Source organism: Schistocerca gregaria, chromosome 3 (genome assembly GCF_023897955.1).
Source record: "Schistocerca gregaria isolate iqSchGreg1 chromosome 3, iqSchGreg1.2, whole genome shotgun sequence".
Classification (NCBI taxonomy): Eukaryota; Metazoa; Arthropoda; class Insecta; order Orthoptera; family Acrididae; genus Schistocerca; species Schistocerca gregaria.
In genome coordinates, this window is record NC_064922.1 from 182,419,945 (window position 1) to 182,432,560 (window position 12,616).

The window sequence follows — 12,616 nt, forward strand, 5'->3', positions numbered from 1 at the left end:
AGTACTGTGCTCTTCCAGAACATTCACATCAGTATGTATGAAGTTTAATTCTTCACTACATCTATCTTTAAAAGTACTTACTTCTTCACATGAATCTGCTACTTCAAGCTACCGAGTGACAACACTTTCAAAATTAGCTGCAGCTATACATACTGACTTTTTCCAAATGAATTCATAATTTTAAAAAAATTGCATGTCACTATCAACAGGTGATGCAAAACTAACAACTCATGGTGGTAACAATACTGGCATTGGGGCAACATACAACCTAAACTAACTGTGACAGTAAGAATAGCAACAAAGAGCAATGATACTGTGCGACAATACAGCATGCGGCTGAAAAATGCTGGAAGGTATACTGACCTCTCAAATACAAGTGACTCATTTTTTCCTCTTATAAATAGCATTACCGCTGTTGCTAACATCACTGCCTCTACCGTAATTATTGCTGAATTAATTGCTGCTGATATGGAATGGAGAACATGTTCATCTGTAAGGGAGGGGAGGGGGCACTCTGAAGCCCTGCATATGCATTAACAGTATTTTGCAAATATTTTGAATTGTACAAAAACACTGAAAAAATTTAGCTCAGACTCAACAAGAGGGATGTCAAAGGGTAAGCGGTAGGTTGCTGGAAAGGAGTTTGAAATCAAGTCAAGAACTACAGGATATTTTAAAAAGTAAGATCTTAAGGGCCTCCAAGGCCCTGTGTATACATTGTAGAGTTAATCATATACATGTTAGGTTACTGTACTCTAACAATATTTCAGAATATCAGTGCAGTATGTGGCTATCAGTTTATCTGTACCACAATTTCAGTAAACGAGACTAACTGGCAATGAACAGTAGTTCACACAGTGCCTAAATTTACTAAGTGTGTGAACTGCAAATTTGGTGTAGAACCAACCACTTTTAACAGCCAGTTTCAATGGAGGCGCAGTTACTAAGGGCAATCTGAACGTTTACTCCTCATTAGGCTACTGTTTGTATCAAACAAGAATTAGATAAGACCTGAAAACTGAGACATCAAAATAAGTTTTCCCATAGTGTCAGAACTATCTGATGTCTGATCAAATTTTAAATGAAATGAAACTGATGTGTTACAATAACACTACAGTGATGCATGATGGAAAGAGCAATACACCTCAGAATTCCAGCTACAGCTCAACAAAACATTACAATGCAAACATACAAACTTCTAGCATGTTTTAAAAATCCACTTACTACCTGTACCATCATTCTTTGTTTTACACTGATCCAAAATCCAGTCTGTTCTGCGTGCTACTGTCCAACAATATACCATCCTCAGCACAACTGAATATTATAAAAATGGCTGCACAGACAAGTCACGGGTTTAGCTTAAAAGGTACGTGAGCAATATGAATATTTGGAATTAATTTAACGAAAATGTCAAGGCACTCCAAGTTAACCATGTGATAGTGTTTCCTTGTGTCTATAATTTGTAAATTTATGAAAACTAGCTTGCAAAATTTCTAAAAGTATCATTTTCGAATGGTCTTACCAGTTGGATTTCCAGGATTGATAACCACAATGGCACGAGGGTTACACACTTTTTTAGCCTCAGCTATGGACCGTTTCAGTTCAGTTACATCTAAGCCCCAGCCCTTGTCTTCATCAAGGTAATATGGTACCTGAAATATTTACAGTTACTCGCACAACTAACCTGGATATAGGTCATAAAAAGCACTTGACATTCAGAGAATGTGAAAGAAAAGTTCTATTATACTGACCTGCGCCATGTTAAATTCTGAAAGAGTAGCAGAGTACAATGGATACTGAGGAATTGGAATCATGACACCAGGTCTCTTCCCATTTACTTCTGCTATCAATAACTTCATCACTGACTGAAACATTATTCAAAACACATAAGTGAATCGCTGCTGCCTTTAGCTATTGTCAACTAAGGGAAAAATTATTTGTAAAACAAGGTATACCAATTTATGACTACTGTGTTCAACAATAACACTGAACTCCACTTATAATTTGTTACAATTCAAACAATTTAACAAAAAAGATAGGCTGTTCAGTTACCTTTATGCCTTCAGAGGCACCAGCTGACAAAATAACATCCTCCCAACAGCTTGGAATACCATCTCTCCTCTCTATGTATTCAGCTACATGCCTCCTGATAATTTCAATTCCCGGAGAATCAGAATATGACCCTTTAAACATAGAATAGTTGAGAAAGAGCAGAAATCTGCAAGGGAAAAAATGCCATGGGCTACAGCACCCAATCCAATTTATTCGGTCTTGAAGTAATACTAACCAACACTGCCACCTCTGCAACCAGCCAGAATTTCTTTTGCTCGACATTTCACGTCACTGGGATACTTAGGATCATCAAATAATACTGGATAAGAGACCAGAGAAAGCACCTGAAATAAATAATTCACTGAAAGGACAACATATATATACACACACACCATATGTCCTGCATTACTGCACATGGTGATTCATTTTAAAATTTTCTTATGATTAACTCACAACTACAAAACTCACCTGCCTAATAAATGTAATAGGCACCTGTCCCATGGCATGGCAGTCACCAATGTTAGCTTTAATAACTTCAGTAAATGGTTTCTTGACACCCTAGAGGCACAGAAGCAAACAGAGGATATAATACGAACACAGAAGTTTCTTGCCATTTGAAAATTCTTAATTGCAAAGCACCCCACAGTCTTTATACAGTAGTTGTGCTTTCAAGCAGACAGACAAAATTATGTACATTCTACAATTTTGAGCATGAAAAATAAAACAAATGAAATAGTCACACAAGGTGGTGGTTAATAAGAATATGGCACAGTAGAACACCCATAAAATGGTTTTCAAAAGCTTTTTGACACAATCAGTAGTTTTATTGTGTCCTCCTGAATAGCAGTTTCACCCCATACGGATTATGCAACAGTATCAACCTTTGGAACAAGTGCAAGTTGCTGAAATTTCTGTGTTTCAAGAGGAGGGCAGTATGAGAAATGTGAGAAGTTACAATGAAAATTTTGTTTTGGAATGTAGTCAAACATTCTCTTCCAGCACAAGTTGGTTTGAGGCTGTTTATTTATTACCCTCACTTGGGCTATCTCAGTTGTCCAATCTACAGTTATGCCTACGATCTTTGGAATCAAGAAAGCTACAGATATTTGCTGATTGAGTGCACAGTCCATATTTGTAATCTTTTAATGTTAAATTGCTACTCACCATATAGAGAAGACAATGAGTTGCACACAGGCACAACGAAAGATTGCTAAACATCTAAGCTTTCACCTCAGGAATGTCATGTGGCTGCTATTGTGAAAACCTCATCACGACAGATTATCCATCATCTTTCACCATAACACACTATACACCAAACAACGTGATTAGCCAACTGCTGCAAACACACCACCATCCAGCCAAACAAGCCAGTGCTGTGGTCCGTTTGATTACTCAGTTTATCTTAGACTGCATAACTTCCCGTGAGAAAGTATAGTTATGTCATTGTAGATCCGGGTGGGCAGGAACATTGCTAGGTAAATAGACTGGTGTCCAATCCAAATTAAAGCAACAAACTATTATTCCCCCTTCCTGCATCTAATTCATTATATAATCAGGCATTCTGGTCAATGGGCAACCACACCAAAGATGACACCAGGAAACCTATGAAATGGGATAGTGTTTGCTGAGTAATCCCACGTCCACAATCGATGTGTACACAGTGACAGACAGTGCAGTGTGACACAGAGAAGACTGTCTACCACACTCTCTGCAGTGGGGGGCAGGACAGTCGCAAACTGATGCAGGCTTGTGGCTTAATGTGAATCGTTCTATTGTTTTTTCGTGTGGCAACAGTTTGTAAAGACTGAAACTATATCCCAAAGAACAGGCTGGGCTGATCACGTGTAATATCAGAAAGACAGAACAGTTATTTGGCTGTAAGGGCATGATAGTACCGCCTTCATACTGCACAGCAACTAGCATCTGACCTCGCTGCATCCACGGGACATGCTGTACCAAGGAAAATGGAGTATGGAAGGCTTCGGCAGAGTGGCCTTTATTGTTGGAGACCTGCCATGTGTGTACCTCTGATGTTTTTTCACAGCCTACCTGGACGGTCACAGATTAAGTTCTGATTTAGTCTGGACAGTGATTCTCAGTGTATTCGCATCTGGATGGAATGTGGAACACCATTCTGGGACTAAACTGTTGTGGAAAGAGAGTGATATTAAGGATGAAACTTAATGGTGTGAGCATGGATTATGTTGACCACTAACACCTCTTCATGAAATTGTGTGGTTAAACAGGCAAGGTTTAACTGCTGTCAGATATCATGACAAGATCTTGGGACCTTGAGTGCAGTTGTTGCGAGGTGCTGAGGTCCCAGACTTTGTAGTGCTGGATGATAATGCTTGAGTTCATTGAGCACGCGTGGTTGATGTTTTCTTTGAAATGGATGATGTACCACACAGTGTGGCTTGCTCACCCTCCCAGTCTGAATCTTACAGAGCACATCTAGGATGCACTAGGGACATGGGTTGCATCACGTCAGCATCCACCAACCTCTCTCTAAGACTTAGCAGCTCTGCAAGAAGAATGGATGTTATTGCCTCAGCATATGATTGATGACATGATTCAGAGCAGGCTCCATCATTTGTTAAGCCTGTATTTCTGCCAGAGGTTGTCACTCCATACTGAACGCATTCATCAGTTGTCAGAATGTGTATGTAACTCTGCTATGTTGGGAAAAATGAGAACATTTTTGTCTACTGTTACACATGTTGCAGTTATTTAGGTTCTGCATTCTTTATATTGTTTACGCTTTACTATCACCTGATTATACTATTTTGTGGTAAAACATCAGCAATCTTGCGAAATTTAGGTTTGTTGCTTTAATTTTGGACAACAGTGTACATCTCTACAACATCCACACGGCACGTATCAACAAATGACTGACTAAAATCAGATGGTGAATGCCTTTAATTCCACACAGAAGAAAGAATACGATGTCACATCACTGTTGGGGATTTGCAAGCAATGTCATCAGTGATGATGGCTGGAGGAATATTTTGTTAACTAATTAACCAGCACATACACAGGAATTTTAATGCTTGAGGGTAGCAGATTGTATTTCAGAAATGCTGATGGGCAATGCTGCTCTGTGCAAATACAGAGAGCCATATAACAACACCTCTAAGTGCCAACTGCTGGTTTGTCTCGGTTAATTTTCGGCCATCAGATGCAACACACACACATTCAGTTGTGTGTAACAGTCAGTAAGTAGAAATCAACATCACCTTCAATAGAAAATATCTTCTGGTAGCACAGGAGATTTAGTGCTATCTGTTAAATCATATAATCACATAACAATTATATATTATAATAATATGGAGACATACAGCAACTATTTGTTCAAATGTTCTAGTAGTTTTGTCAGCAGCTACTTTCTTCCTTACTTTGTGAATTTTGTAACAATATGCCATCAGATTTCTATATTGTATGAATGTTACAGTATGTACACTTTTTGGGTAGTAAAGCCCAGTACACTGTTCCGGATGGCGAGTGTTCATAGATGATAGTAACATTAGAATTGCTCTATATACGCGTGATACGATTGCTCCAGTAAACTGTGAACATTAACAATCTCATGGATAGGATGGATGGTAATAAGGTTGTATGTTGATTACTTCACTGTCCACGGGAAAGTGTCATCGTGAAGTGACCACAGGAAAACAGGTTATTTATGGGATTGCTAACAGGACAATAATGGCAGCTCACTTTAGAGGTGAGTGATTCTTTATTAAAGTGGACGGGTGGTAGAAACATTCCTGTAATGTTAATAGCAAGATGCTTGTCTCAGTCACATTAATGAAATATCTACATGTAACATTGCAAAATGACATGAAATGGAATTAGAAGCTATGGTCAGCTGTAGCAAAGAGAAATGACCAACTACAGTTCATTAGGATACTTCTGAGAACGTGTAGCACACCTGCAAAAGTGACTGATTACAGAAAACACGTGACATTCTCGATTACTACTCAAGTGTGTGATACCCACCAAATTAGATTAAACAATGATCTCGAGGCAATTCAGAAGCATGATTTTTTTGCTTCAATTCATATGCGTATAACTGCTTGATGAGCCACACAATAATTCCTAGGTATCATAAGGCAACAATTTCAAAAAACTTGGTATTAAGTTTAGTGAACAAATTTTTCAAGGAGACCACCCAACCAGCAGTAATGCTCAACTGTTTCTCTCTGGTATGGACAAAATAAGGAAGACTAGGGCTCCTACCAAGGGATACAAGCAGTCAATTATCTCCTCTCTATTCATCAGCAGAAAAAGAAAGGGAAGACTAGCAATGGAACAATTAAAATGGAGTTACTCACTGATGTAATTAACCATGCAGCACATACCCCAATACCCCAGGTAGTTCAAGTGGTCATGCAGTGTCACAAGACTTGCCAGCCCATGGCCAATCGTACATTAAGTTTTGCAGTCTATTTCACAGAGGTACCAGTAAAAGGTTCAGGTGGTGCAGCAATTGTGTGTGTGTGTGTGTGTGTGTGTGTGTGTGTGTGTGTGTGTGTGTGTGTGTGTGTGTGTGTTGGGGTTTTAGGGCACAAAACATCTAAGGTCATAAGCGCCCAGTATAGGACCATAGAATGCTGGGACCACAAGGGTAAAAAAACCGTCCAACACAAAAAGGAAGAAAAAACAAATCTAAAACATCAAGATGTTACAGGAGAGTATCTAAAAGACGTTGACAAGACACCGGAGTCACCAGGTAGAAATCAAATCTGTTGTGTCATATTACTGCCATTTAAAAAAAACTTAAAACGCGAGCCACAGCTCGCACCTCATCTGCTAAAATGACCGGCTAAACGGGCAGCAGCCTGATCCTGAGATGTAAGTGGCTTAAATAGGGGCAGAGGATCAGAAATGTTTGACTGTTAATTGCTGGCTACAGGAAGGACAGCTGGGTGCAGAGAGTGGACAAGAAATCAATAGAGCAGAGGACAGTCCGGTCAGCTCCCCAGGGACCGGGTGCAGCATGCAGCCAGGTAGGACACATGGGGAGACCAACTGAGTTTCCTATAAAACATCGCCAGAAGTTGACGCAAACAGATTTGGTAGCAGAAAAGTGGAAACCATTAGTGACACTCCACGAGTAGAGATGGTCCAGACAACACTGAGGACAGCATTGCAAGAGACAAGCTGCAATAAATAGCAAAGTCGTCAACGAAATGAGAGCCAGAAATGGCAGCTGGAAGGCAGTCCATAATGGGGTTGATGGCTATGACTAGAGGTCTGTGCGGATAAGAAAAGTGCAATCCGCATCCGCAAGGTCCTAATCCGCAACCGCATCAATTAATCCGCATCCGCAAGATCCTTATGCACATCCGCATATATTTAACTTTTGAATGAGTAATTAATAGTAATAGACAGTAGTACTTAAAATTATGGTATGTAATGACATAGTTATTGTTAGGGTGCCATTTCTGCGACAACTTAACTACTTTTGACTTCTTAAATCACAGGAAATGCTCTATACCAACTCTAAAGCAGACCATTCCGAACAGGAAAGCATTGGCGCTCCGGAGCACACACAGTAGCGGTTCGGATCTCGTGAGATTGGAAACGCTAATTAAAAAAATAAAATTCAATGTAATAGTATTAAATTATGAAAATACGTGTATGGAAACAATTATATTTTGCTGCTCTTGTGCCAAGGCAGCTGAAAATGACGACGGTTTTAAACTGTTACTAGCACATTGCATCATTTACAGACAGTTTTTTGTACTCACTGCTTGAATGTGTCAAATTTTGAAGCCATTCATGTCAGCTGATGATTATATTGAAGCTTATGCGTTCAGTCCTCGTCATTTCCAGTTGAAAATATTTACAGTATTAGGCCTACACTGCAAAACGCTGGCGCAACTGTGAAAAAGTTAAATTGCCAGCAATAATTGACGTTGTCTGGAAGAAATAACTCTTCTTCCGAAGAGTGACAACAAAATCAGTAGTTATAGAAATTAGGAGAGGTAGGATGAGGTAGCAGTTCCTTAGTACTCACTGCACCATACTTCGCCCACACATCAATAAAAACTGTGCCGTCTCGAGAAACCCAGATCCACACGCAACTTCGAATGGTAAAATGTATTTGCTGACAAGACTGATAAGTTTTTCTGTTGCGGCTGTCTTCAAATTTCGCGGAACTTCAGGAACTTTCACGTCTCTCTTGGTATTTAAGTAAGTAATTATGCTACTTTGTCGAGCCTCACATGAATGTTTTAGCAAATTTGAAGTTCCACTTTTGTGTCCAGTGTAGGAATATACTTTTTTATATGCAAAACAAGCCACTATATCTCTTATCTATTCATTGCCATCAAATACGTATGCGAATTTTTTCCAAATTGGCGATTTCAGTTTGTTTTTCTTCACTAATGTAAAATCACCTTTTTTTTACCTTACACGAGATTGTATCCATCGATATGGTGTTCATCTGAAGAAATAACTCTCACTGATATTTGCTACGATGCACGTTGTCACTCTGTCACTACAAAGCGCTAACTGAAGGCAGCGGAAAATTGCAACGGGCACCTGTCTGGTAGACAATGGGCAGGTTTGCCACCCAGAGAGCACTTCACAGGCCACACGAAAGACACAGTCGCGAAAACGGATTAGGTGCAGGTCTCTTGCATACAGCTACGTCGGTCGTAGCCAGGGGCTGAGGATAACAGACATTCACTCTATCCGGGCCCTGCAAGATTCCAAGAATGTCAACAGACTTGAAGTTTTGAACTAACATTGCAACATATGTACTGGGCAGATGCCTTGCTCATTATCCGCATATGACCCGCGGATATCTGCGCCAGTCACGATTTTATCCGCCAAGTACCAAATACTGCAGATATCCGCATCCGCGCAGACCTCTAGCTATGACGAACAGGATGACACTCAGTACGGAGCCCTGAGGCACCCCATTCTCCTGTGAAAAGGTGTGGGATAAGGAGGAACCCACACATACCTGGAAAACTCTGTCTGTAAAAAATTCCCAGATGAAAGTGGGAAGATGACCGCGAAGACGTAGAATGCCTGTCTGCCAACAGGTATCATAGGCTTTCTCCAAATCAAAGGAAACTGGCACTGTTTGTCACTTCTGCAGAAAATTATCCATGATGAATGTCAACAGGGTGACGAGATGATCAACCGCCGAGTGGTGCTTTCGGAACCCACACTGAGCATTATATCGACCATTGATCATGCGTTCCATCACCTTACAAATGCTGCTGGTAAGGGAAATTGGACGACAGCTGAAAGGAAGAGATTTATCTTTACTAGGCTTAGGTTGGGGAACAATAACAGCTTCACGCCAAAGTGTGGGAAATACACAGTCAGTCCAAATACGGTTGTAGGTATCAAGGAGAAAGCGTTTTCCCACAGGAGGAAGATTCTGCAGCATGAGGACGTGGATTGTGTCAGGCCCAGGAGCAGAAGACCTGGATTGGGAGAGAGCACGTTTGAGCTCCCTCATAGTAAAAGGAGTATTGTAGCATTCTTAATTCAAAGAGAGAAAAGAGATTGCACAAGCCTCCTCCGCCTGTTTCCCAGGAAGGAGGGTAGTGGGTGAAGCTAGAAACCACCGTAACGTACTGGCCCAAAGCATTGGAAACCTCGACAGGGTCGACTATGGCTTTTCCTGCCACAGTCAGACCAGGGATTGGGGAGTGGACGGTAGTCCCAGAAAGCTGGTGCAGGCCACCCCAAATTGGTCTTGCGGACGCAGCTTGGTTTCTTGGAGACAGACCACAAGCAGACGTTGTGATCGCAGGAGCAGCTGGAGGTCCGCCCTGTTAAGACCGAAGGAAACAGATATTCCATTGTAAAAGGGCCATAAAATTTAGGAACACAGGAGAATGAAGAAGAAACTCACTTCGACAGCCGCTTAGGGTGAGCTGTCGAGACAGGATGGCCACTGGAATCCACAGGTGGAGTATCTTCGTCCATCAACTCAGTGGTATCAACGGAGCTTCCCCAGTATTCATCAGTTTAGAAGGACCAATGAGTCGGAGAGGGAGAAGACTGTTTGCCTTTGGATGATTGTTTTGGCTTTTGGCAACTGACAGAAGAGCCAGACAGCTGCGAACTCTAGGTACACAAGAAATCTTCCTGGGAATAATCCTTTTTGAATTGATGGTTCGCTGGCTGCATTGCAACTGCCTTCGCTGGTGAGGGCGAAGTACGTGTTATCAGAATCTACTGCCCGGGTAGCGGGAGACGGAGTGTCAGCTTGAAGGCGAGGAGACTTTGCCACTATTGAACTGAACTAAGTCACGAGTTTGTGTAGCCATGGTTTTCTTGCGACAGGAAGAGGCTAACACAGTGCTGTAGCTTGCAGAAAAAGGGACATTCGGTTTATGGCTCGGCAAAAGGAAAAGACACCTTCTCCTTCACCCGAATCCCCTGAACAGCCCACTCATCTTGATAGACGGGACAAGAATGAGAAGAAGCACCATGTTCTCCATGACAATTAATGCAGCAGGGGGAAGGAAGTGAACAGGCGACCTCGTGTGCATCCCTGCTAAAAGTGACATTTGGCTGCGTTTTTACATGACATGCTGGTATGATTGAACTGGTGGCATTTATAACACCTCAACTAATTGGGAATGTAAGGGCGCACAGAGATGACTTCATGGCCTGCCTTTATTTTGGTACGAAGTGTTAACTGATTGACAGTCAGGAATAATGTGCGAGTGGGCACCAAATCGGGAGCTTCCTTCTTCACAGCTCGATGAACAGCAGTAACGCCCTGATCCGATTAATAATTAGTTATTTCATCCTCCGTCAAGCTATCAAGGTGTAGACAACATTGCAGGACGAGTTAAGTGTCCTGTGAGCCTCCACTTTAATAGGGAGCTTGTGGAGGGTTTGGGCCTTAGCAGTTTCTGGGTCTGGAGAGCACTATCAATTTCAGAAAGAAGCATTCCATTGCGGAGATGACACATTGACTTCACAGGGACGGTGATGCCATCTACGCCTTTTTGTATAACAAAGGCGATTACAGAAGCAAAAGTCTTGTTTTTGTCTAAACGTGAGACTACAAGATATCGAGGCGCAACAGATAGAGACATTGACACAGGAGCCTCATACCACTTTCTTTAATGGGAAACACCCTGAGAAAGAGAAGGAAAATCAGTCATCGGGAAGAAGTCCCCCGTGATTGCCAGCGTCTCCGATGGCGCACTCCTTCCAGCAGGGGCCCTCCATAGGGGAGGCCCCTGCCTCACGTGATTGTCCACACCTTAGGTCACACATTCCGAATGACAGACAGAGGGACCAATCAGCAGAGGAGGAAGGTAACAGCTCAGACAATCACCTGTCCCTGGGCCTGGCCTGTATCAGGGAGTACGTGCAGGCCCTACATGCCAAGCCGTGTTAAACGTGTGAGTGGCTGTCAGGCACACACAGGGAGGAGAAGAAAAGATAAGAAGGAAAGGAAGCAAGAAAGGATGGTCTCAAACGCCACAGCAGAGGAAAAAGAGAGCAGAACAAGGAAAATATAACAGGAAACGAAAAAATGGGGAAAGAATAAAACGAGGAAAGAGCAGTGCAACGAAGAAGCAACACGGGAGAAAGGGCAGCGCAGGGAAAGAGTGACACGGGAGAAAGGGCAGCGCAGGGAAAGAGCTACACGGGAAAAAGGGCAGCGCAGGGAAAGAGCTACACGGGAAAAAGGGCAGCGCAGGGAAAGAGCTACACGGGAGAAAGGGCAGCGCAGGGAAAGAGCTACACGGGAAAAAGGGCAGCGCAGGGAAAGAGCTACACGGGAAAAAGGGCAGCGCAGGGAAAGAGCTACACGGGAAAAAGGGCAGCGCAGGGAAAGAGCTACACGGGAAAAAGGGCAGCGCAGGGAAAGAGCTACACGGGAAAAAGGGCAGCGCAGGGAAAGAGCTACACGGGAAAAAGGGCAGCGCAGGGAAAGAGCTACACGGGAAAAAGGGCAGCGCAGGGAAAGAGCTACACGGGAAAAAGGGCAGCGCAGGGAAAGAGCTACACGGGAGAAAGGGCAGCGCAGGGAAAGAGCTACACGGGAAAAAGGGCAGCGCAGGGAAAGAGCTACACGGGAAAAAGGGCAGCGCAGGGAAAGAGCTACACGGGAAAAAGGGCAGCGCAGGGAAAGAGCTACACGGGAAAAAGGGCAGCGCAGGGAAAGAGCTACACGGGAAAAAGGGCAGCGCAGGGAAAGAGCTACACGGGAAAAAGGGCAGCGCAGGGAAAGAGCTACACGGGAAAAAGGGCAGCGCAGGGAAAGAGCTACACGGGAAAAAGGGCAGCGCAAGGAAAGAGCTACACGGGAAAAAGGGCAGCGCACTGAAGTAAACCAACTCCAATGAACTAAAGAGCCCATGGAGGCAGGAGACATCTTCCCAAGAGAGAGGAAAAGGACAGAAGCAGAGGAGACAAGCAGCACTGAAAGAGAAGCAGTGCTGTGAAGGGCTGGGGGCCGGTGGTCGCCAAGCATTTACTCACCAAGGAGCAGTGAGCTCCCTGGTGTGTGTGTGTGTGTGTGTGTGTGTGTGTGTGTGTGTGTGTGTGTACATATTATTCGTACGTT

At 42.9% G+C, this 12,616-nt stretch overlaps 1 protein-coding gene across 1 annotated transcript in view; it reads right to left on the bottom strand.

Annotated features, from left to right (window-relative positions):
* LOC126356367 (alanine aminotransferase 1-like) overlaps positions 1-12,616 on the bottom strand; it is a 70,959-nt gene that overhangs the window by 51,599 nt on the left and 6,744 nt on the right. The window contains exons 2-6 of the mRNA XM_050007354.1: positions 2,521-2,610; positions 2,288-2,396; positions 2,053-2,183; positions 1,752-1,865; positions 1,523-1,652 (exon numbers count right to left, since the gene is read on the bottom strand). Of these exons, the coding sequence (XP_049863311.1) occupies positions 1,523-1,652; positions 1,752-1,865; positions 2,053-2,183; positions 2,288-2,396; positions 2,521-2,610 (574 nt within the window). The remainder of the gene's footprint in view (positions 1-1,522; positions 1,653-1,751; positions 1,866-2,052; positions 2,184-2,287; positions 2,397-2,520; positions 2,611-12,616) is intronic.